Genomic DNA, 13,603 nt, shown 5'->3' with positions numbered 1-13,603 from the left:
GGGTCCCCCCTGCCCTGCCCACAGTCTCCCGTCTAGCGCCTTTGATTTTCCCCAAACCCGGGAGCCCGAGCCTGGTGCAAACCGGCGCCACAGGGCGCAAAGAGGATTTGTCTCTTCTGAAACCTGGCTGCGGAACTGGGAACTCCGTGTGAGAGGGGCGGGGGTGGGATAGGGGTGCAGAGTGGCAGAGAGCGGGCAACCATGCTCCTCCTCGCCTCCAGCTCGGGAAGTCTCAAAAAGAGCTCGGAGATTAGCGCGTCCTGGAGGAACAGCCGCCTCCCGCAAGGGGCCCCTCGGAAGCGGGCGGGCCGAGGGGGGGTGGTATCTGCTGCTTTGGCAGCAAATTGGGGGATTCATTCTGAGTGGAAGGTGCCCAATCCAGATAGCTGTACCTACATAATGCATAATTCATGAACCACCACCACCCCCAACAAATTCAGTGGGAGTTTATTCATTACGCGCTCTCCAAGTATACGTGGCAATGCGTTGCTGAGTTATTTTAATCATTCTAGGCATCATTTTCCTCCTTATACCTCCATCATGTATTCCATCTACACGGACAGCCCGCACACTGAGCGCGCCCAGTAATACCCTTCTTTCGTCCACTCTTCAGGGGACTCGTTTTCAGAGCGCTGCCCTTTCCCCAGCCTTGGGGAGGCGCCCGGCCGCCTGGGACGTGCGTGGCGCGGCCGTGGGTACGCGGCGTATTCGCAGCGTGGAGACCAGCTGTTCCGCCTGCGACGATTTAGACACGCAGGACGAGAATGCGGTTTGCCAAACAGAGCGCTGCGCCAGAGGAGCAGCAGAGAAAGGGAGAGGGTTTGAGCGAGAGCGGAAGAAAATGGTAGGCGCGCGCAGTTAATTCACGGCGCTCTCCCGCTCTGTTTACATCCGATAGCTGGAGAGTCGGGCTGCCGAGCTCACCCTCCTCCTCCGCCTCCCCGGAGGCGCCCCTCCCGAGTTCCCAACGCGAGGGGCGGGGGAGCCAGAAAAAAGAGCCTCTCTCGCGAATCCCCGCCCACCAGCCCTTTATAATGCGAGGGTCTGCGCGACTGAGGACCCCCGAGCGGTGCTGCTCGCGGCCGCCGCCACCGCCGGGCCCCGGCAGCCCCTGGCTCCCCTCCTTTCTCGAGAAGGGCAGGGCTTTTCAGAGGCTTGGCGGGAAAAAGAGCGGAGGGAGGGAGTATGAAAGCCGAGGGAGCAGTATAAAAGCCGGTTCTTGGGGCTTTATCTGACTCGCTGTAGTAATTCCAGCGAGAGGCAGAGGGAGCGAGCGGGCGGGCCAGCAAGGGTAGAAGAGCCGAGCGAGCCGAGCCGCGCTCCGGGCGAGCGGGGAAGGGAGATCCGGAGTGAAAGAGGGGCTTCGCCTCGGGCCCGGCAGCCCCCACCCCACCCTCCCGCTGTCTCCCCACCGGCGGTCCGCAACCCTCGCCGCATCCACGAAACTTTGCCCGTAGCAGCGGGTGGGCACTTTGCACTGGAACTTACAACACCCGAGCAAGGACGCGACTCTGCGGACGCGGGGAGGCTATTCGCCTATTTGGGGTTACTTTTCCCCGACGCTGCCCAGGACTCGCTCCTCTGAAAGGCGCTCCTTGCCGCTGTGTGGACGCTGGATTTCCTTCGGGTAGTGGAAAACCCGGTAAGCACCGGGATTCATTTGTCTTTTAATTTATTTTCTCTACTGCTTTAATGCTAGAATGAGTCGAATGCCCAAATTGGGATGTCTTTTCTCCCATTCCTGCGCTATTGACACTTTTCTCAGAGTAGTTGTGGTAGGTCGGGGTAAGATTCGGGGTGATCCAGAACTGGATCAGGGTAGAGTGACTTGTCAAGATGCAAGAGAAGGCAGAGGCAAAACGGGAGTGCGTTCTGAAAAGTAGCCTTTAGAGATTTTTGCCAAATGTATATGACGCTGACCCCAGCCGGTCGGACGTTCCTGCTTTATTGCATTAACTGCTGGTTGGGTTGTGGAGGGGGTTGCTTCGCGGTGGACAGAAAGCCCTTTGCATCCCGAGCTCCTTGGAATATGGATTACATATTGCGTGTGTGAGCGAGAGAGCTCCGCAGCAGCTGACTTTTTCCCCGTCTCCGGGAGGGCATTTAAATTTCGGCTTACCGCATTTCTGACAGCCGGAGACAGACACTGCGGCGCGTCCCGCCCGCCGGTCCCTGCGGCGATTCCAGCTCGCCCCTGCTCCTTTTAAAAAGTTGGCATATGGCCTTTTAAAAGAATAATAAAATTAAAAGCCTTGGTCTCCAGAGGTGTTAGGACTTGATGTTGGGGAGGCGCAGGGAGGAGAAAGGGGAAGCAGGGATGTGTGTCTGATACTCCTGGAATCGTCGACTTGGAAAAATCCGGGACGAATCTCCGCACCCAGCCTTGACTCCCCGGCTGCCGCCGCCCTCGGGTGTCCCTGCGCCCCCGAGATGCGGAGAGACAGCGAGGAGCGGGGCTCGGGTAGGTCCCAGAACAGCTGCTACCCTCAGCGGGGTGGGGAAGACGCCCGGCTCCGGGCGAGGAATCGCAGCGGGGTCTCTGGCGCAGTAGCGTCGCTGTATTGAGGGTGGAAGGGAGGTGCCCCCGTTATTATTTAACACCCCCCTTTTATTTATGGGGGGTGTTAAAGCCCGCGGCTGAGCTCGCCACTACAGCCGGCGAAAGAAAAGAAGAAAAGCCGGCAAAGGAAGGAAGGGGGGCGCGCTGGGGGTGGGGATGGAGGAGGCGGAGGGGGGAGGCTGGGAGGGGCGGCGGCGCCGCCTGGGGTAGGAGCGCGGCGAGGGCGCGAGTGGGGACGGGCACGGCAGCGCGGAGGGGCCCCGGCGCGGGAGGGAGCGGCGCGCAGCCGCTAGCGCCGAGGCGCCTCTCGCCTTCTCCTTCAGGTGGCGCAAAACTTTGCGCCTTCGGTTTGGCAAATTGTATTCCTCACCGCCGCCTCCCGCGGCTTCTTAAGGAGGCCAAGGCCGATTTCGATTCCACCGCAGCTTCGGGGCCAACTCCCGGGCTTCGCGCCCCGGGCTCCGGGCAGGCGGGGGCTCGGCGGGCACTACACAGCTGGTTCAGCAAGTGCGTGTCCAAGACAGCAGGGGGTTGCCCAAAGGAGGTGAAAGGGTACCCTTTTTTTGTTGTTCCCCCCTACCCGGCCCCTTTGGGGGCTAGCTCTGGAAGGGGAGTGGTTAGGGATTGTGGAGCGCACTGGGCGCTGCCCCAGGTTTGGGCACCAACGATAGCCCCTTGACTCAAGGCTGTCCCCCTTTGTGTGCCCCCTTCTGCAGGCTGCCGCGACGATGCCCCTCAACGTCAGCTTCGCCAGCAGGAACTATGACCTCGACTACGACTCGGTGCAGCCGTACTTCTACTGCGACGAGGAGGAGAACTTCTACCAGCACCAGCAGCAGAGCGAGCTGCAGCCGCCTGCGCCCAGCGAGGATATCTGGAAGAAATTCGAGTTGCTGCCCACCCCGCCCCTGTCCCCGAGCCGTCGCTCCGGGCTCTGCTCGCCCTCCTACGTCGCCGTCGCGTCCTTCTCCCCCAGGGGAGACGACGACGGCGGCGGCGGGAGCTTCTCCACGGCCGACCAGCTGGAGATGGTGACCGAACTGCTGGGAGGAGACATGGTGAACCAGAGCTTCATCTGCGACCCGGACGACGAGACCTTCATCAAAAATATCATCATCCAGGACTGTATGTGGAGCGGCTTCTCGGCCGCCGCCAAGCTGGTCTCGGAGAAGCTGGCCTCCTACCAGGCTGCGCGCAAAGACAGCGGCAGCCCGAGCCCCGCCCGCGGGCACAGCGGCTGCTCCAGCTCCAGCTTGTACCTGCAGGACCTGAGCGCCGCCGCCTCGGAGTGCATCGACCCCTCCGTGGTCTTCCCCTACCCGCTCCATGACGGCAGCTCGCCCAAGCCCTGCGCCTCACCTGACTCCACCGCCTTCTCCTCGTCCTCGGACTCTCTGCTCTCCTCCACCGAGTCCTCCCCGCGGGCCAGCCCCGAGCCCCTGGCGCTTCACGAGGAAACACCACCCACCACCAGCAGCGACTCTGGTAAGCTGGGCCCCTCCTGGCCTGTCAAAAGTGGGCGGGCGGCTGGATATCTTTGCTACTATCAACTGGCCACTTCAGTCGACCCTGCCCTTCTCTCTTTTCCTTATATTTAGAGAGAGAAAAGGCAGATGTGGAAGGTTCTGGGCCCTCATCATCTCTGCAACCCTGGGCTGTAGAGTTCTCTCCCATCCCTTCCCCTTAGACCCCCCTAGTTGCCAGCCCACCCCACCCCCTTCAGGAATTTCCTTTGGGTTTTAAAATCTTCTGGCTTATCTTGCAACTCAATCCACTCCCTCTTACCTATCTTAAGCATTTTAATTGCTCTGGGGGTGGGGGGAGGTTGTGAATGAGGATAAGGGAGGATTGATCTCTAAGAGAGTGAATGAATTGCCTTCCTCTTCCCCTGACTTCAGAGAAGTGGTTGAAATTTAATGAACTAAGCATCTATAAAAATGAGGGGCTGTGGACAGGGGGAGGGCTGCGTCCTGCGGGAGTGCAGGAGCCAGTGAAAGTGCCTGGAGAGTGGATAGGCTGAGGAACTGGGATCTTCTCGGCCTATTTTAGACACTTAAAATCAAATCCTTGCCAAAATTGGATTTCTTTTTTCTTTCCCCCATCCTCCAGGACTTTTGGCAAAGCTTCAAGATCTTTTTTTCTTTTTAATTTTGCATTCCCAGTAAAATAGGGAGTTGCTAAAGTTATACAGAGCGATTTACAGCCATCATTTGCAACATTTGAAGGGTTCTTGGTAAAGTCCCTTAAAAATAGGAGGTGGTTGGGAAAGTGCTTTACTTTGGGTGTGCCCAAAGCCTCATTAAGTCTTAGGTAAGAATTGGCATCAGTGTCGTGTCCTGGTAAATTGTAATTTTCTTGTCTGTGCCATAGCTCCAGCTGTCATCCTCCCCCCTTTATGAGACCACCTTCGTGGCGGAGAGGAGTAAGGGGACTTGGCTGGATTTGGTCCTTTGGGGGGATAGTCTTGTCCAGAGCCCTTTCTAACAGACTTATATTTGAACGGCATTAATTTAATCTGGTCATTGATTCTTTAAAGAAACATTGCTAACCGGGTGATTTGTATTTCCTTTCTTAAAGAGGAAGAACAGGAGGATGAGGAAGAAATCGATGTTGTCTCTGTGGAAAAGAGGCAGCCCCCTGCCAAGAGGTCAGAATCGGGGTCACCCTCTGCCGGAGGCCACAGCAGACCTCCTCACAGCCCACTGGTCCTCAAGCGGTGCCACGTCTCCACCCATCAGCACAATTACGCAGCCCCTCCCTCCACTAGGAAGGACTATCCCGCTGCCAAGAGGGCCAAGTTGGACAGTGTCAGAGTCCTGAGACAGATCAGCAACAACCGGAAATGCACCAGCCCCAGGTCCTCGGACACGGAGGAGAATGACAAGAGGCGGACACACAACGTCCTGGAGCGCCAGAGGAGGAATGAGCTGAAACGGAGCTTTTTTGCCCTGCGTGACCAGATCCCAGAGTTGGAAAACAATGAAAAAGCCCCCAAGGTAGTTATCCTTAAAAAAGCCACTGCATACATCCTGTCCATCCAAGCAGAGGAGCAAAAGCTCATTTCAGAAAAGGACTCGTTGAGGAAGCGCCGAGAACAGTTGAAACACAAACTTGAACAGCTGCGGAACTCTTGTGCCTAAGCTGACCTGGAGGAAGGAACTGGAATTGCTCATGAATTCTCATTTGTTACAAAGGGAAAGTAAGAAAAAAGGTTCCTTCTGGCAGAACTGCCACAATTGATTACCTATGAACTTATTTCAAATGCATGATCAAATGCAACCTCACAACCTTGGCTGGGTCTTGGGACTGAAAGGTTTAGCCATAATGTAAACTGCCTCAAATGGGACTTTGGGCATAAAAGAACTTTTTTTATGCTTGCCATCTTTTTTTGTTTTTTTCTTTAACAGATTTGTATTTAAGAATTGTTTTTAAAAGATCCTAAGGTTTACCCAATTTTTCTGTGTAAATATGGCCATTAAATGTAAATAACTTTAATAAAACGTTTATAGCAGTTATACAAGATTTCAAACCATGTATTATAAACCATAATTTTTTTATTTAAGTACATTTTCCTTTTTAAAGTTGATTTTTTTTCTATTGTTTTTAGAAAAAAATAAAATACCTGGCAAATATATAATTGAGCCAAATCTTAAGTTGTGAGTGGTTTCTTTTCTTTCCCCTCCCTCCCCCATTTACTTTTCACCAATTACAAATTAACAGAATTGACCCTTAAGAGAATGAGTTTATAAAGAGGGGGAAAGTTGTTTTTAAAAAAGGCAGGGGTTTTTCTTTGTTGAAATGAGTCTGGGGGCCTTAAGGTCTTTTAAGTTCTCAGGGGTTATAAGATGCTTCCTGGAGATTGTGATAAGAGCCAGAGTTGATAGTTAAAAAAAGGAAGGGGCAGAAGGCTGGTGAGAAGGTTAGAGGTAGGGAGAGGAGATGCCAGAGGTTAAAGATAACAGTTAAGTACACAAAGGGTAAGGACTGGGGGGTTGGGAGGTGAAGAAGGGACTCCCCTTCAATGCAGTTCACCAGTGCCAGTCCCCTGTTCAGTTCTGCCCAGTGAGAGAGCTAGTGGGGAAAGGGCAGGAACCAACGTCTGCCCTTGCCTACTGCTACCGGCACCAGCTCCTTTATGTGGTTATCTCATGAGCTTCAGAGGAGCTCTGGGAGGAATGCTATTAGCCCTAGTTTACAAATGAGGAAACACAAAAGCTCGGAGTGGTTACATAACTTATCTGCGGCCATACAGATAATAAGCAGAATCCAGGTCCCATGTCTGTTGCAAACACTTAACCCTTCTCGCTCATGCCTTAGCTCATCTTGTTTCTAAACTGCTTTGATTAAGAAGGCTTTGACTTTGGGGCCTGATGGATTTGACTCGAGTAATAACAATTTTAAACTCTATTTGTGTGCAGGTACTCTTCTGAGCATTTTATTTCTAAGTCCACAGCAACCCCATGAAGGAGGTATTGTTGATTTCCCTGTATTACAGAGGGGGAAACTGAGGCACGGAAAGACTTATCCCCAGGGTGAACTGATAAGAAATGAGAGCTGGGATTCAAACCCAGCCTGTGTACCTTCATCTAACCTGTCCTAGCTCACCTCTCAACAAGCCGGCAGGAAAAGCTGGCCACTCCTGAGTACAGGAGTCAGTTCAGTGAGTTGCTTATTTTAAGTCTCAACATCTAAGCCTGGTCAGACATCAGTTCCCCTTTTTCATTGTTTATTTTGTTTTTTATTTTGTTGTTCATTGTTTAATTCTTCCTTTCACATTGAGAAGGTCACCACTCGTTCACTCCTACCTTTGCCATTTATTAAGTCAGATTCCCTGGTTGCTCCTGGGAAGAAGCCAGTTTGGAAATGCTACTGTTCAGATCATAAAACAAAACATACTCTTTGTCATGTGAGTCATTATTTTAGAAACTACAAACTCTCCTTCCTTCCAACCTCTTTCACACACTCATGACACATGCTCATGATTAGTCCATGAAAAGGCATTTTTGAATATATGTATTAATTATAAGCCTCTAATAACCTATGGCCCAAACCAGAAATGACATCGACTGCATAGGTAAATGGAAGTTACTATTACAGTTCTAATTACTTCATTGTCTTCAGCTCTCTGCTTTCTTTGGGATTTTAATCCACCACCACCCATAGATCAATAAATAATTACTATCTATGGCTCTGACTCCTAGAATAATCTATTCAAGGCCTTAATGTCTTTTTCGTCTTCTTTTGAGACTCAAGCCCCATCCTCACAGCCAAATTCCCTAAATTCAAAGGGAGATAAAATCAATAGTAGTTAAGTAGTCCAAAGTGGGGGTGCTCTTAAATGGTTCACTCTTTGCCCCTTTGAGAACCACAGCTGGAGTGCAGCCCTGAAGTGACTCACTTGGGAACCGGGAAGGTGTTAGTCTCAATCACTATGTCCGGGCAAGCCCTCGGAATAGGAGTGTTCCTCACTAGGAAAACAACTCCCACTTCCAAATTATCAGGAAAGAACTTTAAGGACACAGAGCTTGGCTGTGGAAATAGAAGGAAACCATTCCAATTACCTATTAGGCCACCTCTTACCTTTACTCAGCCAGGGAATGGCTCTGAAAACAGGGCAGACGCCAACTTCCTTCCAGAAAGTCAGGCTGATTTTACAATACAAATCGGCCCTCAGAGCCAGTCCAGAGAATCCCAGGGGTCTATGCCATTGTGTAATCTATTTTTGGAGATGGAAGGGAGGAGCCTGCAGTTTAGTCAGGAATATATAAGAAGGAATAAGGTAATACTGATTAGGCCTTTTACCCATGACAATGTTTAGGAATTAATGACTCTTCCAGGGGATTCCTGGGATGGTTGTGTTTAGGGATGGAATGTATAGAGGAAGGAAGTGTTGTTTTCTGCTGCCATTTGGAAGCAACAAAAAAGATCAAGATTATAAAAGCAATCGATCAAATTTTAAAATGAACAGTTTTCACAATCCCAGCCTAATGCTTAGACTACTCACAGCTTGGGCATGTAAGTAGATTTCTCTGCTGGTCTTTAAGACAAACTGGCACAAAGCTTGGGAAAGAGGACAAAAATGTTGCATTAGGGGGGTTCCTGTGGTTTGTTTGCAATAACATATGATTGGCTCAGTCAATAATTATTTTTTAGTACACACACTAAGGGCCCCTGAAGCATTTCTTCCCAACAATAAATAATCCTTAGGCTAGAAAATGCTAAAGGGTATCCTTCAACCCTGTCCATAAATGGATTACGAGGCAGCTTTACAAAAGACTTCCTTCAAGGTTACAAACCACTATAGGTGTTTTTTTAATTTTTTAATTTTATCATAGCTCACTGCAACCTCAGAATCCTGGGCTCAAGTGATCCTCCTGCCTCAGCCTCCCACTAATTTTTCTATTTTTAGCAGAGACAGGGTCTCACTATTGCCTAGGCTGTTCTGGAACTCCTGACCTCAAGCGATCCTCCTGCCTCGGCCTCCCAGAGTGCTAGGATTACAGTCAGGAGCCACTGCACCCAGCCCATAATGGGCCCACTTTAAAGGAGCAGAATTGTAGAAACAAAGCCAACAGAATGGGAACAGGGACTCATTTAAAGAAATAAAACTAAAAAGACTCTACAACCCATCTCCAAAGACTTAGCAATAACCCTTCTTGGTTCTACCTCCATGAGAAAACTTAAGACAACCTGTAAATTTAGAGGAAAACAACTAGGAATGCTGGCTTTGCCAAACTGGCTTGAGGTGACTCTAGATGACTCTGAGTTTATTTCACTTTTAATTTCATTTCATTCGGTATTAGTCTACACTAAGCTCTTTAGGAAGACTGAGTTGAAGGAAACAAGTGTTAATGGGATGTAGATCTTCTGAGGTTGCAAGGAATGTTCTTTGTTTTTAAACAATGCCTGGGAGCCCAGCCACAATCCCCAACACTTTCTTTCCATTGTCACCCCTTCAGCACATTAAGGGATAAAACACTCCAGTGCAGTCCAGGCTCTACAGGGGTGGGAAAGGAGAGAGCTCAGGGAGAGAAAATGAACTTTTTTTTCTTTTTTTGGACACAGAATCTCCCTCTGTTGCCTGGGCTAGAGTGCAGTGGCATCATCATAGCTCACTGCAACCTCAAACTCCCGGGCTTGAGTGATCCTCTCATCTCAGCCTCCCAAGGTGCTGGGACTACAGCCACGTGCCACCATGCCTGGCTGATATTCCTTTCTCTTTTTCTTTTTTTTTTTTTTTTAGTAGAGATGGAGTCTCGTTGAGTTACTCAGGCTGGTCTCAAACTCCTGACTCAAGCAATCCTCCTGCCTTGGCCTCCCAAAGTGCTAGGATTACAGACGTGAGCTACCATGCCCAGCTGAGAGTAAGCCATTGTTACATACTTACCATCCTGCAGACCCTCCATCTCACTGGACCCCCTCAGCAGCCCAGCTGGAGAACAGTTGTTGAATGTGACAGTCCTGAAGTGAAATAGCTAGCCCCAAGTCACAAAAGTACCAACAATAAAACAACAGTAATAGTAGTAAACGTTTACTATGTGCTAAACACTTTACATGCATTATCTTAGTCCCCAAAGCAACTCTTAGGAGGTAAATTCTATTTCTAATGCCCATTTCACAAATGAGGTGACTGAAACTTTGAGAGATTAAAGAACTTGCCTGCATTCAGAGTGGCAAAATGGTGAAAGCAGAAATTATTCCTTCAGTCATAAATGTTTGTTGAGCAGCTACTATGGGCCCACATTGTGCAGGGGGAGAGGAGGTCTGAAAGAGTTATCAAGCTAAATGAGACAGATAAGGTCCTGGTTCTGAGGGGCTCATGGACTAGTGGAGAACAAAGAAGACTGGCTACTAGACTCTTATTTTAAAACCACTTTTACAGCTTACTATGTAGCAAGAGGGGGTTTGAGCTCTGGGAGCTGCTGAAGACTGTTCACCTCCCCCCAGAGAAAATGGAATACAGCATGGAGCCCAGGAAATGCTGGAAGAGAAGCCAAAGGAGAAGATATCATCAGATGGATGGAGGGAAGCTGGGAGAAGAGGGTGTGACCAAAGCCACGGAGGGAGATCTTCTATCAAAGGTGTGTCAAAGGCAGCCAGAAGTACAGCAAGATGGTGGAGAAGGGTCCTTTGCACTTAGCCATATGGAGGTGTCTTCCTGGCCACACCTTCTCCCCACTGGGATGGCAGACCCATCCACTCAGCATCTTCTCTTCATTCTCTTCATTCAATTCATCACCAGAAATAGCTGCCTAATATTAATAGTTTCTCCAGGATTTCCCAAAGTGTTGAGCCAGCAGTATGCACATCACCTGTGAATTTGTTGCAAATGTGGACACATAGTCTGAATTAAAATCCCAGAAGATGGGGCCCAGGAAACTGTGTTTCAACAAGCCCTGGGGGGGCATGATGAAGTTCAAGACGCTCTGACTTCTCCATCTCTACAATCCCAGTCATCTTTCTAAGTCACAGGTAAGATTATGCTGCTCTCTACTTAAAACCCTTCAGAGGGTTCCTGTTACCCTCTGAATTAAGTCCAAAGCCATTATTCACAGTGTTCTATGTCCTGTAAGTTTTTTCAGATACCTTGTCCCTCTGCTCAAAGCATTGTTCATCCAACACCCACCCATCTGCCAACACTGCAGCCAACCGGCCTGACAAGCTCTTATTCATCCTTTGTGGCTCACTTTTTAGTATTTTCTGACCTCTAGACAAGATTCCAGAGGAAACTAATACTGCCTGTGATAATACCCCTCACTTTTTATGAAAATCACTTGCCCTGACTGTTAGATCAACTCCTTGAGGAACAGAACCATATCAGTCTCATACATCAGTGAATCCCCAGTGCTGAGATAAGTGCCCAGCATCTAATAGCGACTCAATAATTCTTTGATGAATGACTGAATGAAGAGCCATTTTGATGGTGCGATGGGCATTGAACATGAGTAGCAGAGGATGTGAAAGCAAAGTTTCTGGATCACCTTTCAAGACACTTAGCTGGGAAGGAAAAAGACGAATACATCAAGTCAAGGCAAGGACTTTTATTTGATTTTATTTGCTTGATTAGATTTGTATTTTATTTTCATCGAAGATGGAAGAGATAATTAGATTACATGCTGATGGGACCAAGCTGAGAGCGAGAGAAGTGAAGACACAGAAGAAAGAGGGATGATGTAGCTTAGCAGCAGGCATCTCTGTCTTAGTCTGTCCAGCGCCTGGGGCTCTCAGCTGAGTGTGGAACGTGACCCTAACTGAGATAAGGAGGAATGTATTCCTGAACCTGGGCTCTCCTCCAGGTATTGATTCTTCCAGGTAGTGACTTCAAAAGCCACCTGGTTCCCCTTCTCTAGGTTCCCAGAGCCCTCTACTCTTCCTCTATCACAGGACATGTTCATGTATCCACATGTGGGACTAACCTGTTTAATTCTCTTTCTCCCTTGCTAGACTCCTTGAGGACAAGGACTCTGTTTTTCTCTCTCACCATTATATCCTAAACAGCAGACATGATATCCAGTATGCAAAATTTTGTTGAATAAATGAATGAGCCTATATATGAATGAATACATGCATGCATTTGCCATGTATGTTAGGTTTTCACTTCCTGGCGCTGTCAATCTTTTTTGCCTCACTCAATCCTACACTCTGTACTCAGCTCATACCAAATCTCTTCCCTCACTGATGTCTGGGTGGGTGTTGGATGAACAATTCATTCCAGACAGCAGAAGCCTCAGTAACAGTTTCTCTGAGTCTGTCAGTCCAGATCTCTAGGTTACAAGCCACAGAAACTCAGCACAAATTGTCAAAAGCAAAAAAATGTTGGTTTATGTAACCGAAAAAACAGGGATGACTCAATCTAGGGGCTTTCACAATAACTTCAGGGTTCTCTCTGTAGCTTCGTGTCAGGCAGGATCCATCTACTCACCTGGGGCAAAGATGGCTGCCAGCAGCTAGAGGCTTTTGGCCCAAATCAAAAGCCTCAGAAAAGATTCCAACTGGTCTTCTGGAGTCATGTGCCTGCTCTGAGGCCAGGGGATCAGTCTGTTCCCAGCCTCTCTCCTGTGATAGAGTTGGGGCCGTGTGTTTGGCGGCCCATCGGACAGGGAAAGACAATTTCTCAAAGGAAAAAATGGAGACACAGAAAGGAATGGAAGTTCTCTAGATTGACTTTTTGGGTAATTGTAGTGTTGAGCTCCTGAGAACTGCATGGAATGTAGCCCAGAGGTTTTAAAAGCCTGCTTTTCAGAATCAGCCGAAGACCTTTTTGTAAAATAAAGATTCCTAGAGTCCACTTCAGAGCTACTAAACCAGAAGGTCCGGAGGAGGGGCCTAGGGTCCCATATTTGTAAAAAGTTCCATGAGTGAGTGGGAGGAACAAATATGCCAGAGCTGAAGGCACAGGGCTTCTCAAGTTCTGCAGATGTGAGTCTCAGTCTGCCCGTGCCCCCAGCTAGCTGCATGGCCTAGGGCAGACCTGGCTGTTCTAAGCCTGACTTTCCTGATTTGCAAGGGAAAAGAAATAACGAGGTTCCGGTTGGCACGGTGGCTCAAGCCTGTAATCCTAGCACTTGGGAGGCCGAACTGGGTGGATTGTTTGAGCTCAGGAGTTCGAGACCAACCTGAGCAAGAGTGAGACCCCCCATCTCTACTAAAAATAGAAAGAAACTATATGGACAGCTAAAAATATATATATAGAAAAAATTAGCCGGGCATGGTGGCGCATGCTTGTAGTCCCAGCTACTCGGGAGGCTGAGGCAGTAGGATCACTTGAGCCCAGGAGTTTGAGGTTGCTGTGAGCTAGGCTGATGCCACGGCACTCACTCTAGCCCAGGCAACAGAGTGAGACTCTGTCTCAAAAAAAAAAAAAAAAAAAAAACAGAAATAAAGAGGTGGCCAGAGGGGTGTGGGAGACACACCTCTCTGCCAGGCTTCTGAGAAAATTAAATGAGATAAAATGTTAGAAATGGTCCAGCACAGGTTCAGTAAAGGTAAATATCTTTCCCTCTTCCTCCTCCTACCCCTCCATTTCTAATGCCTTGCCAAGTC

The 13,603-nt window shown here is 49.3% G+C and overlaps 1 protein-coding gene across 1 annotated transcript; it reads left to right on the top strand.

Annotated features, from left to right (window-relative positions):
* The first annotated feature begins 1,019 nt into the window (after positions 1 to 1,019).
* On the top strand, positions 1,020 to 6,213 carry MYC (MYC proto-oncogene, bHLH transcription factor). The gene is made up of 3 exons (XM_045560838.1): positions 1,020 to 1,642; positions 3,277 to 4,045; positions 5,138 to 6,213. The coding sequence occupies exons 2-3, from the start codon at positions 3,289 to 3,291 to the stop codon at positions 5,698 to 5,700; spliced, it is 1,320 nt and encodes a 439-aa protein (XP_045416794.1). The 5' UTR covers positions 1,020 to 1,642; positions 3,277 to 3,288; the 3' UTR covers positions 5,701 to 6,213.
* The last annotated feature ends 7,390 nt before the right edge of the window (positions 6,214 to 13,603 follow it).

Source organism: Lemur catta, chromosome 9, assembly GCF_020740605.2.
Source record: "Lemur catta isolate mLemCat1 chromosome 9, mLemCat1.pri, whole genome shotgun sequence".
In the NCBI taxonomy this organism is placed as follows: domain Eukaryota; kingdom Metazoa; phylum Chordata; class Mammalia; order Primates; family Lemuridae; genus Lemur; species Lemur catta.
Note: the sequence above shows the minus strand (reverse complement) of the source record. Positions and strands in the feature narration are given on the sequence as shown.

Excerpts from the sequence above, each read along its gene's own strand:
- MYC (XM_045560838.1), top strand. The coding sequence starts at position 3,289 with ATGCCCCTCAACGTCAGCTTCGCCAGCAGGAACTATGACCTCGACTAC. Across the intron at positions 4,046-5,137 it reads CACCACCAGCAGCGACTCTG|AGGAAGAACAGGAGGATGAG; the intron begins GTAAGCTGGGCC and ends CCTTTCTTAAAG.